The following is an 18,929-nucleotide window of genomic DNA, read 5'->3' as shown; positions in this document are numbered from 1 at the left end:
CCATAAGAACAAGACTTAGGAACTTGTGTCACTGCCACAAGGAAGAAAGACCATTGGAAACAAATGGGTCTACAAGATCAAGCGAAATGGCGATGATCAAGTGGAGCGGTATCGTGCTAGATTGGTGGTAAAAGGATATGCTCAGAAAGAAGGTATTGATTTTAATGAAATATTTTCTCCTGTAGTGCGACTAACAACAGTCCGAATAGTCCTGGCTATGAGCGCTATATTTGACTTACATATAGAGCAGCTAGATGTGAAAACAGCATTTCTTCATGGAGATCTTGAAGAAGAAATTTACATGCTCCAACCAGAAGGTTTTGAAGAAAAAGGAAAAGAGAACTTGGTTTGCAGATTGAACAAATCTCTGTACGGTCTAAAGCAGGCGCCGAGGTGTTGGTATAAGAGATTTGATTCATTCATCATGAGCCTTGGATACAACAGACTTAATTCAGACCCTTGTGCATATTTCAAGAGGTTTGGTGAAAATAACTTTGTTATCTTATTGTTGTATGTTGACGACATGTTGGTTGCAGGCCCCAACAAAGATCGTATCCAAGAATTAAAGGCTCAGTTGGCTAGGGAATTTGAAATGAAGGATTTAGGATCTGCAAACAAGATTCTAGGGATGCAAATTTACCGAGACAGAATTAATAGGAAGATTTGGCTTTCTCAGAAGAACTATTTGAAGAAAATCTTGCGACGCTTTAACATGCAAGATTGTAAGTCAATTTCTACCCCACTTCCTGTTAATTTCAAGTTATCCTCCAGTATGAGTCCTAGCAGTGAAGAAGAGAGGATGGAGATGTCTCGAGTACCGTATGCATCAGCAGTATGCATCAGCAGTGGGAAGCTTAATGTTCGCGATGATTTGTACAAGACCAGACATTGCACAAGCAGTGGGAGTGGTTAGTCGATACATGGCGAATCCTGGTAAAGAGCATTGGAATGCTGTAAAGAGGGTTCTAAGATACATTCAAGGAACCTCAAATGTTGCATTATGTTATGGGGGATCTGATTTTATTGTCAGTGGATATGTTGATTCTGATTATGCAGGTGATCGTGATAATAGCAAATCCACCACAGGTTATGTGTTTGCACTTGCTGGCGGAGCTGTAAGCTGGGTTTCAAAACTGCAGTCAGTTGTGGCTACTTCAACAACAGAAGCAGAGTATGTAGCAGCTACACAAGCTAGTAAAGAAGCGATGTGGTTGAAGATGGTGCTGGAGGAACTCGGCTATGAACAAAAGAAGATTTCTCTATTTTGTGACAGTCAGAGTGCTTTGTATTTGGCAAGAAATCCAGTCTTTCATTCAAAGACCAAGCACATTCGAGTTCAGTATCACTTCGTTCGTGAGAAAGTGGAAGAAGGAACAGTAGATATGCAGAAAATTCACACCAAGGACAACCTAGCAGATTTTTTGACCAAAGCAGTCAATACTGACAAATTTATTTGGTGTCGATCCTCTTGTGGTCTGTCTGAGACGTAAGCAACATGAAGATGGCAAGATAGAAAGAATGATGTGAAGATATGATTGATACTCAATCAAATCTTCAAGTGGGAGATTGTCAGGCGCCTATCAACTCCAAAACCCACCGAAAGTGCACAGCCAATGTTGAAAAGGAGAAAGAAAACAAAAGAGCGGGCCCCACTGCTACAGTAAAATATTAATATTTTATTGTGCATAGTATTTTTCAAAAAACTATAAATAGGGCTCCAAATCCTTAAGGAAATCTCATCCCAGAAACTTCTTCTTATATAGAAGTGTGTGAGAGAAAAAAATAGAGAGAGTATCTCCTTAGAAAGAGAGATTGTAACTCCAGAGTTTTCTCCTCATAGTGAATTCTTCTATCTTTGCCCGTGGACGTAGGCAATCAAGTGCCGAACCACGTAAATCTGTGTGTCCAACATTTTATCTCTACTTTTGCTTTTCTATTGCTGCGATCCTGCTCTATTGGGCCCCGGGTTTGTCCCAACATTTTTGATAGAATGTATGATATTGGGTCTGCGAGAGGATGAGAAGGTTGGTTTTTTTTAATATGGTTAGAGGGTGAAGAGGAAGTGGGTGGAAAAAGGAGGCAGAGGGAGTGGGAGAGAGGATGAGAGGTTGTGGATTAGGAGGAGGAAAGAAATTGTGGGAAGAGAGATTTTTTTTTACAAATTTCAAAATTTAGGAAAAGAGAGATTGGAGGGTTTATTTGTAAAAATTACTTATTATTTCACTTGAAATTTGTTCTCGCCACCAGAAATACCTATTTGCCATCGTATTTATCACCTTTTAGGTTAAAGTGTCGCTAGCGTCATTTTTTAGACTAAACTGATAAAGAGCGTCACTTTTCAAGCTAATTTTTGTATGAAAGTTACAAAATAGGGTAAAATCTTGGGGCATTTAAGTGCAAATAACCATTTTTTTTCTTTCTAGAACAACAGCTAGAAGAGAGAGGTGTTAAACAAAAATTAATAACATATTAACTCATATGACCAAATATTTTGAAAAAACGAGACATATTTAGTTGTTCTTTGTTTTCTTTTATCTAGTTGATCTATTTTACCAGTGGATGTGATCTATTTTACATGAACTACTTAAGAAACAAAACTTCAAAGGATTTCAATGTGTTTCTAGTCATACCTCAAGGGGCAAAAAATTAATCTAACTTTATGAAAATTCTGAAACATTGATTTTGATGACATACTGTACATGGGTTAAGATGTTGAACTCTTTTAAAATTTTATTTCTAGATAGTTCATATGCAGTAAATCACATCCACCTGTTTGGATTTTCATTTTTGGGTTAATTAGATTGATATTATCAGCATTTTGGATATTATTAATAATAGCCTATTTTTGGTACAATTCATCAAATCTTCTACGAGCATATATACCAACTCTTCTACAGAGCATAAATAACACGGAGATACAACTTGTGCGCATAAACAAGAGTGGAGAAAAAATTGCCTTTGGTTCACAAATTGATTCATTGAATTTCCAAAGAATCAACTTTCGTTCTTTAATACAACGAACAAATAAGCATTCTCCTTTTCAATCTATAACAAATCCTACTGAACAACTATAGTCATACCTTGGCTCTGACACTCATTCTTCGATTAGATTACCCCTTTCGTCGCTATGGAAACCTTTCGAAAAACTATCAATTTCGAAACTGTCAAATTTCTACTATCATAACGATGCGGGTTCTCCGTTATATTTTGCAGTAATTTCGAAACTTTGGCGTCAGGGATCGAAGCTTGGTGCTTGAGACCAGGAACCCCTAGACGTGTGATATATTGTTCTTTGTACAATACCTCTATATGGATCTTCCTCTCTTTTCGTCTTCAAATATGAAAATATGCCCTCAATCTCTGATTTAATCTGCATATATGCTTCTCTTGCACTCTCTCTATCTTTCAAGAGCTCTTTCTTCTCTTTTGTCTCAAATGGCTTCCCGAATAAATAATAGAAGCGCCCAGGCAATTTTGGTAAAAGGACGGGAAAATGAAAATCTTGTTTTGAGACCTCCCCTTCCATGTTTTCCCTGCAAAAAGAGAACCATCCTTTCAAAACTTTTGGAAACTCACAAAAAAAAAAAATGCGTCACATGATCGTTGATGTATAAAACGAGTACCTTAATTTAATGGAGTCTTCATTTACATTTTGTAGCCATTCCCTGAAGAATGGGATATTTGTTTGGTCGTTATAATCAAGAACGAGCTGCCAAAAAGATAAAGATAAAATTCAGTGGTCCCATGCAGTAGGAGGCAATAACATATTACAAAGCAATTTTTACTCAATGATGTCGAATATATTGCACAATTGCTCACAAATTAAGGAGCCTATGGGAATCATAATGAATGTTCAACCTGAGTTTTGAAGTAAAATAATTATGTAAAGCAAGCTGCAATGTACAATTAGCGAGGAAGAAGAAAATGAATGTTCAACAGAAAACCAGTTAAACATTACAGTCTAATACCATAAGAAGATAGAAAGAGAATGAGAACACCTCACCCTATGAACGATTATCCTGTGTAAGCCAAAGCAATTAATGTATTCTTGTTTCTTGTACACCAATATTAACATGCAGTACATGTCATTGATATAGATCACACATTGCCAATAATTCTTTCGTTGCGGCATTATTTATCGCTGCAATATAGAATTGTTGTTGCTTCTAGAAGCCTCTAGAAGCCTCTAGAAGAAAATCTCTACAACGTTTCTCCCTTAAAAGATATCACATCAAAGCCCAAGCATATAGTTTAATAAATATAAGAAGCGAAACTTATTAGCCACCAGCAACCCCATTCAATAAACAGAAGACATTCTAAAATTAATTTCAAAATATTTGAATGAATTGATATGAAACTTGTACCCTCGTGTTCGAGTCAATAGCGTTATACTCAACTCTATGCACAAAAGAGCATCTAGGAATAACAGTAAATAGTAACTTATACTGGGAACTTGTAAAATTCTGTCCTGATAAGTTTGTATATAAAACCTTAAATATCTTCTCACCTCTACTAAGTCATCTTCTCCAACAACTCCAAATGGAACAATTGTGGCCCCAAATCTTGCAGCCATCCTCACAAATTCAGGTTGATCTGGCCAAAACAATTTGTACTCTTCACCCTGTAAGCATTTGATCATTAAAGACATTTATTAATGTGGAAAAGAGGGTATATCACCGTATGTACTTAAAAAAATTTAAGGAATCTATAACTTTAGTTGATCTATAAATGAAATGCAAGTAGAAAAAGCTAAAGAAATATTGTATTACTGCAACGCTGCATTCTTTAGTACTGTCCACACTTTATAATGTCCTATATAATGAACATCCTGTGAGATCATTTTTAGTTTGACATTCTTCATCACCTAGATGAATATTCATGCATTAGTGCCCAACTTGAACTTAGTCATCAAATAATAAAAAGAATTAAATGATCTACAACAAATTAATCATTATCAATAGCTTTTAATTTACAACTGAGGTTCCTGTATACAAATATCACTACACAGATCCCCTGGATTCTCAACTCATTTAGGCTCACGTTAGGATTGGACTTCGCAAACTGAAACATATGAGCTTCATAAACTGATTTACTTTTTTTGAAGGAACATTACATATTATTAATTTAAATGGGGAAACTAACGGAGTTGAGAATCCGGGGGTTTATCTGCAACAATAGAAGTACATTGGGTCTACCCGCAATAAAACGCTTTAATTAATTATCAAACTAATAACCTTGATGAAATACCATAGCTCACCTTTCGATGTAGAGCTTCACGAGCACCCCCTGGATATAGGAGAACAAATGACTTCTTGGCAAACAGCCTATACAAGTTTACAGGAGACACAGGCAAAGCACCGAAGCTCAGCAAGAGATCAAAGCGAGAGAGCTCAGTCCGTGAATTTTCAGATGATCGAAACAAAATTGGGTGTGCCATGCCACGTACAATTACATTTTTCTCCCTCAAGAAGGCTTCGTAAAGAGGGTCAAGCTCAAGGCCATACAACATATGATAACCAACTAACAGAACTGGTCCTTCATCGGGGACCCCAGCAAGACCTTTCACTATCCGCCCACTTTCTAGAGTGGAAAGTGTAACTGCACTTGTTGCAAGGCGAAATAGTCTGTGAAAAATCAAGTTGTAAGATTTTCATTAATACCACACTTACTACCATTTTATTGAAAGATCCCCCCCCCCCCCACCTAAAAAGGAGGAAGATTAATTGCAAGTGTAGCCCCTCTTTCTCATGAACTGAGGGGGATTAAGTGCTAATAAATTGGTTGAGGGGTGTTTAGTGCAACTGAAAGGATGGATGAGGGAGTAACATGCAATTTACACTTGAAAGAAATATTTACCTATTATCTTGGTCAATATGTTTTCTGAAATCAGTTTTAGTAGGAGGAAGATAATCAGTAACAAAGTCATGCTGCTTAGAACGGCGGTATATAGTTGTTCGTTTGATAACGGATAAGAGGTTGAAGCCGTCTTCCTGCAGCATTAGGATATCAAGTTAATGCATAGTTCCTTTAAATAAATAATAAATGATAAAATAAAACCTTACTTTCTTTGCATTGGAATGACGATATGTACAAAGGATTATCTAGACAAGAATGATAAATATATCACTTTTAAGAGTTAGACCATTATATGCAAGTGTCACTATTTCACAGTCAAGAATGACAAATATGAAGTTGTTAACACACTTTGTTATGAATTTAAGACGCTTTTGCATGTATATAGGTTTAAATAGATTTCATAAAACATGTAGGGCATTAATGGAGATATTTATGAAATTTTCAATGTGATGCTTGTGTTATATTGCATTGAATAAGAGCTGTAAAAATTCCCCAACCATCAAATCTAAACAAAATACAATATCATGAGTATGCAAGTAAGTTTGAAACGGAACATCATAAATACTAACTCACCAATAGAAGAGTGTGGCCACTATCCTTAAAGTAGCGAATTCTGCAATTCTTTAATTTTGTCCACAGCCTGTCAGCTTCTTCTCCACTTGGGAGCAGGTTATCCTTTCCGCTGCAAGTACATCATTAGCTCCAAACTCACAGATCTTAAGTAAATTCTCATGGCATCAGTTGAAAATGATGAAGTGAGATTAGGATACACCCCTCTAGCTTTCGTCTGAACTTTGAGAAAACTAGAATGCATTCTAACACTGAAGATCGATGATCACTAGAGAGGGCTAATATTTAACAGTGTAAAATTTTCAAAAAAAAAAAAATTATCCCATGGATAAGCAGTTCAGAAAGCTAATATTTCACTACTACAATAATTTTTTTCCATATCAAAAGCCAACAGAATGCAAGAGAAAGGAGTTTGAGATTTATAAGGACAAACCTGGCGAGCATTAAAACCTCCGCTTCTACAGCATGTAGTCGAGAATTGGCATAAGCGGTACCTGATTTAAGAAGCTTGAGCTTCCACATAAGTGTATCCTTTGGTAAAATATCGTTGAAGTCCTGGTATATTGCAGAAACATGTAACGTGTAAGAGACTATCAAATTTTTAAGGGGGAAAAAATGAAGTCTTGAGACTCATCAACACAGATTACATTGTAGATCCACATTGATAACACAAAAGAAACAGAAATTACATAAGAGACAATTAAAATACAGAGCAAGTTTAGATAACAAAATCAACATAACTCTACCAAACTGAGCTTCCTTTTATGAGCAATGGGAAAGGTTTTATAGCGTAGGAAAAAAGGAAAAAAGGTAGTTCTCAAACTATACCTTACGCAAAAATTTATTGTCTTCTAAAACTAAATTTAAACTCTTTATTCTGGAGAAAATTGAAAGCTTCCGCCCTAATCACATGATGGCAATTTGCATGACGAAAAACTATGATAGGTGAATCTCTTTGCAAACTGGCCATTCAAATTCTATGGCTTGAATGTCTATTGTTTATATCCAGGCAAGAAATTTGGAATCAATCCAAAAAGCTCGCTGTGCTCCATGGTTGATTCTATTTATGGGAAAAACTTCAAGGTATGACAATAATGATAGTTCTATTTTAATCAAAATGGGATACTATCTTGGTTGGTATAATTAAAGATCAAACAAAGCTCATTTGCCAGTGATTATTCCTTTTTCATTGGAAGTATACGGTGCTTTCACAGCATAAAAAAAAAATTTGACAATAACTAATCCATGAAATACATCATAAAGTATATGCAAAATGCACTGTTTTAAAAAACCTCCACCTAGTCCACTTAGGTGTACGCATAGGCCTAGGCGGTACCTAGGCCGTCTAACTAGTGCCTAGCGCCTAAGCGGTATTTAGGCTCCCCACCTAGATTTTACAAGCGTTTAGGGGAACATTGTCTGCTTACGTGGATTGCACCATGTAGGCCTTGGTTGTGATTTTATGTGTTGTAGCCTACACGTCCTCCAAACTCCATTAACCTCCAAATATGAACACATCCACTATCTCCTCCGACCTTCAGCAAAACCTCATCGATCACCACTTAAATGAAGAAAGAAATCCGTCTAGACATCAGTCCGGCATCTAAGCTTTCTATATAACATTAACATTCACTATTAATTATTGTAATTAAAAATAAAAAAGAAAACATCTTAGGCTCTAGCCTTATTAATTATTATTTTGGCTATTTAGTATCTAAGTATGCATGGTTTATTGTGAAACTAAGATTGCTATCTTTTTTTGAAAATTTATATGAATTTAATACATATTTTTATTAATTATTATAATTAAATAATTTAAAAATAGTCAAACGCCTAGGCGTACACCCAAGGGTCTAGGCGCTAGGCGTTCGCTCAAACGCCTAGTCTGTCTAGCGCCTTCTGTAACATTGCCGAGCTCCCTCGATCTCTGTAACTACTAACAAGGTAAATCGTACTTCTTAAATATCTATTTAAGTTAGTTAACAACAGTAACTTAAACTTAAGAAGTGTAAGTTAACAGTAACTTAAGTTTAAGTTAAACTTAAGTTAAAGTTTAAGTTTAAGTTAACATTAAGTTTTTTGTTGATGGTAAACTTAAGTTTAAGTAAACAGTAAACTTAAGTTAACAATATTTTAGTTAACAGTAAACTTAAGTTTAAGTTTATTGTTAACTTAAACTTAACAGTAACTTATAAGTTATAAGTAATTTGAGTTGTGAATGAGTTTTTCACTGTTGAGATGAACTTATAATTTGAGTTGAGAAGTATAAACATACAAAGAACTATTGTAATTGGTAAACCAAACAATTAGTTAATAGTGTTAGTATTTTAGTATTTATGCATCTTTGATTTAGTATATATCTATTTATCTTCAAGTATCACAATTAAAAAAATAAAAGAGAAAAAAAACGCCCAGAAACCGCTTAGGCGCCCGTCTTGGCGACTAAGCGCTGGGTGCCAAGTTCGACGCCTAGAAGCGCCCAGCGTTTAATGTAATGGCAAAATGTATACAGGATAAACTCTTCACAAAGGTGGAAAGTATCAATTAGGAAAAAGAGAAGACACAATAAAAGGAAACCAGAACAGCTATCTTACTGAAAGAAGAGGTAATAAAGAAGTGAGGCTTTTTGATATTTCCTCCAGTGTTCGAGGAGGGGGGAGATCATCATCAACGTTCGCCATTGCCATCTTCACAGGATCTCCTGATACAGTGAGAGGCAATATCAGCCGTCACATGACAATGTCTAACTTTAACATTTATATAGGCTGATCAGCAATCAAGAGTTTGTATATGAACAACAGTAATATCGAAGAAATAGAATATATCAAGAATATTTCATCTCAATTGACCGTCTAGGTGGTTATTAGTTGGTCAGAAAACATAAAACTGGAGTTCAGAAGGAACACTTTAGGTGGGCACCTATTTCTTAATACTCAAACTGGAGAGAATCTTTCAATGTGCATCATTCAAGATGCTTTACTATAATTAGAGCAAACTGCATAAAATTTCACTGGATTTTGAGGGGTTCTACTTTCATTACATAAGTCGAAACGAGGCAGAAAAATCCCACACCTCAAGAGAAGGCAAGACAACTGATTATATTATTGACAATGGACGAATCAAACATTCAATTATATTCAATAAAATTACAAAGACAACATAAAATGAACATTGCATCACTCTTTATGCAACCTCTAAAATACTATGTCGGGAGGTTCTCCTTCGGCTCAAGGAACATGCTAGTAAAACGAAAAACAACCTAGACTAGATACTGTTTTATGCAGTTTGCCCATATATCTATCCTTTTGACTTTACACTCAGTAGTGAGAACATAAAATATACAGCTTGATTGGATTCAAAAAGTAAAACTGACTACTTACCCATGATGAAGCTAAGGACATAAGGAACTGCAGTGTGAATATCATCTGGCAAGGCCTCCAACACTGGGAGAAAAGGCTGCAGTTGTGAATTTCCAAATGATGTTGCTGATTAGAAGTCAAACATAGACAAAAGAAACAAATTAGATACTAGTCAAAAGTATGAAATACAGAACATTCAGGTGTAATGCACATTATTACAAACCTGGATTCACTAGTACTAGCACAAGGTCGACAGAAGGGTTTCGAGCAGCAACAGCAAGTGATAGGCATCCTCCAAAGGAGTCTCCAATGAGATAAATTGGTCTATTAGGAGAGAGAGCATGCTCATTCTTCACTGAGTTCTCAACAAAATTCACCAGACCTTCATGCATAAAAAATGAAGTCATATAACAATCACTAAAGTGTTTGGATTGATTTGAATATTAAAATTTTCCTTTGAGACACGATATTGGAGTGCGCATTTGACAAAAGTTTACGAAACATGATCATTTGAATATTGAATAAGTTGACACCTAATGAGAAGAGACAAAGATGCAAGGGAACAGTGAGAACTCTCCACCTCGCACTCGAGAATACTATAACTTTGGATTAATTCCTTACAATTAATATCAATTTTATGTGACTTGGCTTTAATATTCTCTTGAAGGAAAGTCATCATGAACGAAGAAGGGAGAAAAACTCTCTATAGAGACATCAAATTGCAACATCAATTTAATTTACAAAAATGATCATTCCATTTTGGATACCTGACCTCCAAATGTGTATATTGCGGATAACTATACTGTACAGTCAATTATAATGTTTTAAATGGTTCTAATATATTAGCATTTCTTGCAATTAGCAGCTAATTCAAATGAATATGCAGAAGATCCATAGTAACCAGAGTATGCCAGTCATGGTAATCCTGTAAAACATCAAGCATGAAACAGATTCTAAGTATCAGAGGTGATAGTTAGCAAAATGGGTTAGTGAGATGAACTTTAATTGTCAGCTGTAAGTGAAGCCAACCCAATCATTTGCCACTTCTAGAAGTTTCATTTTACCCATGGTCGTGATTATGCGTTATGAATTGGTTCATGCACCTCTAAGGTGAATTCACTTGTGGGCTAAACGTGGTACATGAATGTATTAAAAAAAATCCTTAGCACATAAATGCGTAATCTAAAATCGAATCATTGCAGTTATTGGGGACGCACATATTCAGCTAGTACACTGAACCAGCTATTTCAATCGATTGTATGGACAGGATACACAAGAGGCAAGGTTGTCCCACAAAATAACATGGAGACTTGCCTTTCTTGGTTTCTGTAGTTAAAAAAAAGCAGTAATGATCCTGAGACCTCCATCAGAGCTCTTATCTTTCCAGAGGCACAGAGTTTGATCCCGAAGTTTAACAAATGCAGAGCTTACTTGAGGTGAAGTCCTTCAAAGATGTCTTAATTACTTTCATTTCTGTGTGTAGTTATTGTCAGTTGTCTAATTTTCTGTATATAATTCTTCATACATGCATAAACATGCACTAATGTAATGTGCATGAAAACTTTTATATTCATGGATATACAAATACATATATATATACTCACATACACAATGAACTATGCGATGCATATATTCTATTAAAGAACAGCAAAAAATTGTAACCTCATATCATCTTCTAACTCAGCTTTTTTGAGTTTTTAAGTGTTAGATAAACAAACATGCCTTTTTATGTCCATTACTCTTACAAAAATTGAGCATGTTGGATTTGGGTTTAATAATGCTACCAGAACCTCCAATTTGAATAGGGGCATTTCTACATATTATGGCTTCAGTTTATTTAGAGAATCGAAAATAACACAACTTATAATGGGGTAGATTGGATTCATTATGTGACTGCACCTTTAACCTTTGGTGTTTTATTTGTTTTTCATATTTCTTATTTTTCCATCAAAGAGAGTAAGATTGATTGAGTGAATCAAAACTAAATATAGTGCATTGCTTTGTATAACTGTTATAAACACATCTCGCTTCAATAAAAATGAATCATAAAACAGTAAATTCATTAAAAAATTGAATCTGACATTAGCTTTCTAGTGTGTATACATGCATAGACACGCATAGAACATCTTGTATGCGTGCACTAAAATCTTTGATTACTATCAAACCAAAGTTGTAGGTTTTCCATATGAAAGCAATAAAATATAACCTAAGGAAAAATTTGGATAAGGTTAACAATTCTTTCGACTCCTTTTTTTTTTGCGCAGATGGCATCCTGGAGTACCTGGATGTCACAAGATTATGAATGGTCTCATCTAAAAGAATAACGACAAATGATGATCTTGGATAAGGTTTGTAAACAATTCCATCTTTTTGTTTTTGTTAGCCGATGTTTATCTAAGTTTTGTAGACAATTTCAACTTTTTATGACTACAGGTAAATGGAAGTGCCCAGAATTGAGGTTCAAATTGAAAATGAAGCGGCTTTAAAACATGATATGAACATTTTCAAGTTGCTTGTCTTGTTGTATGAGGACTTATCAATATTCAAAAAATTTGTAATCAATTATGTTGATGTATGGAATCACACGGTTAGATAAATATAGATTAAGTTGACGGAGGTTCTTTAACTTTCCGAATGTCTGGACCTCGAGCAAACTACTGTTCTTTATAGCTGTTTTAGTAATGAAAATTAATCTCTAATCAATGGCAGACAAGTGTCACATATTATGTATAATCAAGTTAGCCTCTCAAGATAATCAGAGGCCCCATTCAGTCGACTCGACACACCGACATCTTGCGAGGATGACTCGAAATGCGTCACATGTCGGTGACCCGAGAGGCAAGGTTTTAAATATCGGATATCAGGGAAATATCGGATGGTCAAAATTCATATCGGATTGCGGATATCGGGGAAATATCGGGGATATGTGGTAAATATAGGAATGCCATAATGAATGTTTGCATACATAGTATAATGCATTAAAATATAATTTTAATATATGTAATGAAATTTAAGCATACAAAACATGAATAACTTATGTTTAGGATCACTAATCAACCTTCTAAAACAAACAAAAGTGCAAAGCAATGTTACAACATTCGATCTGCTTTTTTTAGAGCAAAATGTCATTTGATATAATGGAAAAATCTTGATATCTCGTCCAAAAATTCCAAACACGGTATATTATTTTGCAACAAGCTATATAAAAAGATATATTGGTCCACATATCGGCTAATATATCGGTCATATCGGGGATTTATCACTCAAAATAGCCAAAAAACGATAAAGGATATTTAAAGACCATATCGGTTGCGGCAAGCCCTGTAAAAGGATATATCGGGGGATATATCGGGCCATGTCGGGGATATTTAAAACAATGCCGAGAGGTGATCGTGCCGTCCCTTGGCTGAGTCGACAACCCAACCACCTCACTCGGCTACCTCATAGGTCAACACCTTGTCAGGACGACTCGAAAGGCGGTACCTCTCGACCGTCCGATGAATAGAAAAGTGACGAAACACATTAAGCCTTGAGCCCCCTCCTGCACACTGGTGACCAATCACCTCGCAATAAATATCATTAAATGCATTATTGGTGTCATCATTCATCTGCCTCCAATAGTATTTATAACACATCGGACCACGACGACACCGTATACTCCCAATCACTTTGCATTAAACACCAAAGTAACCTCTTCTCCACTCGTCAGCCGATACCTGTAAAGCTGAAGCTGACCTGGCCGCCAACCCATGCCCAGCTGAAGTTACCATTCTACCCATTCTATCTCCACTATATATATGGATACTATTTTCAATAACGGGTAAGTTTTTTCCATTGTTCTCTGAACTTAAGAACTACTGGAATTCCTTATACTTCTCCACACAAGCAGTTCACTGACTTGATCGTCGGAGGAATAACCGAAAATTTACACCCTGCCCTCATAAGATTTGTTACTTGTACAGAGAACAGCAGTTTGCTCGAGGACTAGACATTCAGAAAGTTAGAGGACCTCCGTCAACTTAATCTATATTTATTTGACTGTGTGATTCCGTACATCAACAAATTATTTAATAAAAAATTAAATAGTCTAGTTGCATGTTATGTGAACTTTACCCGCATGAGTTTTGCATGATTTTGTACAAGAGCGAAACAATCAACCTGTTAATATTGGAAAACTAAAAAGATTCTTCCAATGTCTCATTTCTTGCTTTGTTGGAATTCATAGGTATAGCCGTATAGGAAGAAGGCCCATCAAATAGAGTTCTTTTTTCTTTCGACCTTCTTTCGATTATTAATACAAGATATAAGACCCGCTACTACAAGCAGTACCACACGTTTGATCCTAAAATACTTGTTGAACCTTGTGAATCACACGAAGTAGGATACTCCAAAATTCAGGGGTCAAGGAGTTCCATAAATGATCTTGGTGGGAAAAAAATGTGAACAGAAGGGGCATGTCCTTTTGAATGTGGTGGCCATATCTAAGTATAATTTGTGTAATCTAATAAGAAACAGTTCAGGAATAGTCAGAATATCAGAAACCAATGCACATACATAAAAGCTTTCCAGAATAGAGAATGCTGCAAGATCAAAACCTTCAAATGGTGTCCTATCATTCACTGGAATGTGCAAGCACCTAACTTCGAAAACCCTATAAATCAAACACATGAAGAAATAAATCACTAAAAATATTAGCAAAAAGGAGACATCAAGACACTAGAACAACATAGATTAAATTAAAACTTTCCTCCAACAGACAAGTGCAACCGCACAGGTTCTAGAAAAAGTATCCAGTCGAGGTTATGCATATAAAATAAAGAAAAATAATTCTGTATTGAAACGTTGAACATTCAGCGATTTTACTAGAAATTTGAAGCCAAATAGCATACTGTTAATTGTTCAGCAGTTTCTTCTTTTTTCTAAATTCGCACTAAATATCTGTCTAGTGTGATTTGAACCCAGATACCAGTCACTTTTAACTACATCAGAACTCCAAAGTTGTAGCGAGGGTTAAAAGAAATATAATTTTATACTCTAATAAGAACTTATACTTCATTTTTTTGTCTTTCCCCCCATTTTCTTTCTTTTCTTCCTATGTAAGGACACCTAAAAGTACACCTCCACTTTAATCAGGCGGTCAAATGTAAAACCAAACAAACCCAGGGGATTGCTTTTGCATTAACATTACAAGACATATATAAAGCATGACCTCAAAGTTCAACAACATTAGAAACACCCATACACAAAGAAAACAACTATAAACTCATGGCATATGAAACAAGCTAACTCCATCCCAAACCTTAATAAAGAGCAGGGCAAATTTTCAAAACCAACCTATTTAGCAACTTAATTACAAAAAACGACATATTTGCAACTTAATTATCAAAATCGAAACTAGGTCAATTTTGATGATAAAAAAAAGTTACGAAACTTCACGGGACTTGAAGAAGTCCCGTGAAGTGCGCTTAAACTTCACGAAGTCCCGTGAAGTTTCGTAAATTATTTCGCCAAAATAGTCTGGGTCGATTTTGGCAATTAAATTCGAAATGGGTCGATTTTTGCAATTAAGTTTCTAAAAGGGTTGGTTTTGAAAATTTGTCCTAAAAGAGCACAACTCACTTTCCAAGAGACTTGTGATGCAAAATGAGCCCCATCCCAGTGCCATCAATACCTACAACCCACACAGGCTCAGGATTAGTCCAAGGAAACCAAACCCCCCCACCGGCCCAAAACCCACCCGAAACTCCTCACCAGGGAGAAAGAAGAGCACGGGGGCATCCTCAATGGGCCGCCCGCACTCAGCGGGGCAGAACCACCTCGGCGGGCCCCCGTCGGGCTTGACAACCTCCTTCGCCGCGGCGAAGTAGTCCTTCACGCTCACCGACTCTGCCGCTCGGTGCGCCCTCTCCCGTCCCGACCCCGCTCTCGCCCCTGTTTCGGGCCGGCGAGACGCGGGGACACGCGCGGACCGCTATGGCTTATTCGGGGGACGGGTCTCGAAGGGGAGAGGGAGAGGAATGGGGAGGGGGGAAATGGAGGAGGAGGAGGAGAGACGAGAGACCATCGGATTGCTCGAGGGGAACGTGAGGCGGGGGTTGTGGGGTTTTTCGGGAGAGGAGGCAAGAAGAAGAGGGAGCCGAAAGCGAAAATGGGGCGCATCAGGAGGCGGCAGGCAGGCAGGGAGGAGGCGGGGGTTTGTCGTTTAGGGAGGCTCCATGGAGGAGGAGGAGGAGGGGGAGGGGGGGTTGGTTTTGGAGGGTGACGGAGATCGAGAAAGGTCGGGGCTTTTTTTTTGGGGTGGGTGCTCGAGAGACGTTGCGCGCTTATTGGCCGCTACTGCTCACTACAAAAGATAAAAATAGACGTGTTCAAAAAGTGTGATAGTTGTCTCCTTTTTATTGTATATGATCATGATCAGCTTATTATTATTATATAATAGGAGTGGATACCTCACTTGTCTCTTCTATTTGTAAAACCTCATATATTTTTGTTAAAAGTATATGTGAATTATTAGTGATAAATAATTCTATTGTAGTAAAGGACTTGAGGTCATGGATATACTTGATAACAAGTTATTAGAAAAGTATGAGTGTAATTTTATAGAGTTTTGTGCATTGGTTTTGACAGATTAGCAAAACATGCACAAATCTGGGAAATGCCTGCTCAGTCGACTTATGAGTCGACCTATGAGTCGACTGACGGGCTGATTTCCAGTTTTTCTTTTCTTTTGCTGGTTTGGTTTGGTTTTGTTTCGGGTTTGACTGTTTGTATGTAACCTCTCCTACCCGAAACCAACCCTAAACCCATTAGAATCCCAGAGAAAACCCTAGCCCCTCTCTTCCCTCAAACCCTAGTTCGTTTTTGGGTGATTTTTTAGGGATTTTCGGAGGATTTCAGCGGGTTTGGCGAGGTGCAGCGAAGGGAATCATCATCTCTCGGATTCAGGAGTTGTTCTAGCATACCAGAGGCGAGTAACATCTTGCCCAACTCTCACCCACTATTTGTATAGTTTTCTTCGAGTTTTATTTCATTTTCTTGAGCCTAAAACGTATTTTGTGCATAAAGATAGATACTTTATATTATGAGCAGCAAGATCTACATTTTCTGTTTAATAAAAACTCACCAACGATTTTGTAAATGTAGATCCAGATCTGGAATTTGTTTGAACTTGGGTTTCATGTGATTTATTGATTTCAATGCGTTTTGAATATGGAAAAATATATTTAGGGTTTTGTGTAAGTAATCACATACAAATTTTCATTTCAGTCAGGTTGATGGCGATGCACTTTAGCTTCAGCTGTCTATTTAGTTATATTTTTCTTTTGAGCTCCACTGTAGACTTTTGTTTAGACATTTGAGAGTTTCATTCTAGAAGTTGTAAAGGCTTTGTGCCTTATTTCCTCTTGTCAGATATATTTTGTATTTGAAACTTGTTGAGTACTTCAGTTTATTTATTCCAGACTTTGACTTGTACTTCAGTATGCTAGGTGATGGAATATTAATTTGATCTCTATTATTTCATCTGTTGATTTCTGTATTATCTTTTACTTACTTTTGTACATACACCTTTTATTGACTCTACTAGAGAGATAGTAATTGTGATGGTGAAACATGTTATTGCACGGTGTGGTGCATAGCAGGTTTGACATTCTTGGTTTTACATTGGACTGCAGCCTCGTGTGAACCCAGGGGCGTCACACTATTGATCCCATATTTTAGATCCTTGGGAAATTTTCTTAAAAAATGTCAAACTTTATGTGAGTAGGTTTTATTTCCATAAACAATAACAAACTATACCAAAATATAAAAGAATATTCTGTTTTTGGTCTATAACTTTACAAAATTCAACCCATCTCTTTTAAGACAAAATAAAGCCTACTGAACAAAGTCAATAAAAACATAAAAAACCCTATAAATTCCACACATCCGTGTGATTTGCAAGTGACCTTTGTCTCCCTAGAGAAAATTTAAAAGATCAAGGGAGTAAAGAGGAAATTGAACCTAGGTCTTGAAAAAGAGTTTGATTTAACCTTGAGGATTGTGGATGTCCGATGTGGGAATAATATGGGGGACATGTGAGGTGCCCCCTTCCTATTGCATATGACCAGGTCATTATGCAATAGGAGAGAGACACCTCACATGTCCACTCTGTTGGCCCCATATTTTAGATCTTTGAAGAAATTTTCTTAAAAAATGTCAAACTTTATGTGAGTAGGTTTTATTTCCATAAACAATAACAAACTATACCAAAATATAAAAGAATATTCTGTTTTTGGTCTATAGCTTTACAAAATTCAACCCATCTCTTTAAGCCAAAATAGAGCCTACTAAACAAAGTCAATAAAAACATAGAAAGCCCTATAAATTCCACACGTGCATGTGATTTGCAAGTGATCTTCGTCTCCCTAGAGAAAATTTAAACGATTAAGGGAGTAAAAGGGGCCGTTTGGTTGGTTTCCTAAAAAACAAGAAAAGGAAATCGGTACAATGAAACCAATAAAATAATATTTTTATCCATTTCCATCTCTAAAACTCACACACAACATCTAATAAAATAATATTTTTATCCTCCAACTCATCGTATTTCATCTTATTTCTTACCTTTAAAAATAAACCAAACACAAGAAATGTGTCACATCATCCAACTCATCACATCTCATCACATCTCATTTTTTAAAAGCACACACATCATCCAATAATATTGTGACAACTCATCTCATCTCATTAAACCTTCCTTTTCATCCATTTCCTCAAAAAAAAAAATTTGATTTCCTTAAGTATGTGTCACATCATCCAATAATATACCTCCAACTCATCTCATCTCATCAATTTTCTTATTTTTAAAAATAAACCAAACACAAATAACCTCAAAACATCATCCAATAATATACCTTCAATTTATTTCCTTATTTTTTTAACCAACCAAACAACCTCAAAACAAGTTTTTTTTTTAAATCACTCACATCATCCAATAATAAGGTGACAACTCATCTCATCCCATCTCCTATTCTATAATTTTCTTCTTTTTAAAGCCAACCAAACAACATCAAAACAATTATTATAGGAAATAGGTTTCCTATTCTTTGATTTCCCTTTTTTTTTTTTTGCGAAACGAACAGCCCCAAAGAGGAAATTGGACCTAGG

The 18,929-nt window shown here is 36.2% G+C and overlaps 1 protein-coding gene across 1 annotated transcript; it reads right to left on the bottom strand.

The window, feature by feature from the left end:
- On the bottom strand, positions 2,940-15,663 carry LOC109831787 (acyltransferase-like protein At1g54570, chloroplastic). Its single transcript, XM_020399212.1, has 12 exons — positions 15,537-15,663; positions 15,405-15,456; positions 10,009-10,167; positions 9,807-9,911; positions 9,021-9,127; positions 6,860-6,981; positions 6,430-6,538; positions 5,857-5,990; positions 5,258-5,624; positions 4,508-4,621; positions 3,624-3,709; positions 2,940-3,533 (listed from the first exon to the last, which is right to left on the bottom strand). The coding sequence occupies exons 1-12, from the start codon at positions 15,561-15,563 to the stop codon at positions 3,233-3,235; spliced, it is 1,683 nt and encodes a 560-aa protein (XP_020254801.1). The 5' UTR covers positions 15,564-15,663; the 3' UTR covers positions 2,940-3,232.

This window comes from Asparagus officinalis, chromosome 2 (assembly GCF_001876935.1).
Source record: "Asparagus officinalis chromosome 2, Aspof.V1, whole genome shotgun sequence".
Lineage (NCBI taxonomy): Eukaryota > Viridiplantae > Streptophyta > Magnoliopsida > Asparagales > Asparagaceae > Asparagus > Asparagus officinalis.
Note: the sequence above shows the minus strand (reverse complement) of the source record. Positions and strands in the feature narration are given on the sequence as shown.

Excerpts from the sequence above, each read along its gene's own strand:
- LOC109831787 (XM_020399212.1), bottom strand. The coding sequence starts at position 15,563 with ATGCCCCCGTGCTCTTCTTTCTCCCTG. Across the intron at positions 6,982-9,020 it reads CTTTATTACCTCTTCTTTCA|GACTTCAACGATATTTTACC; the intron begins GTAAGATAGCTG and ends GCAATATACCAG. Across the intron at positions 3,710-4,507 it reads GAGAAGATGACTTAGTAGAG|CTCGTTCTTGATTATAACGA; the intron begins GTGAGAAGATAT and ends TCTTTTTGGCAG.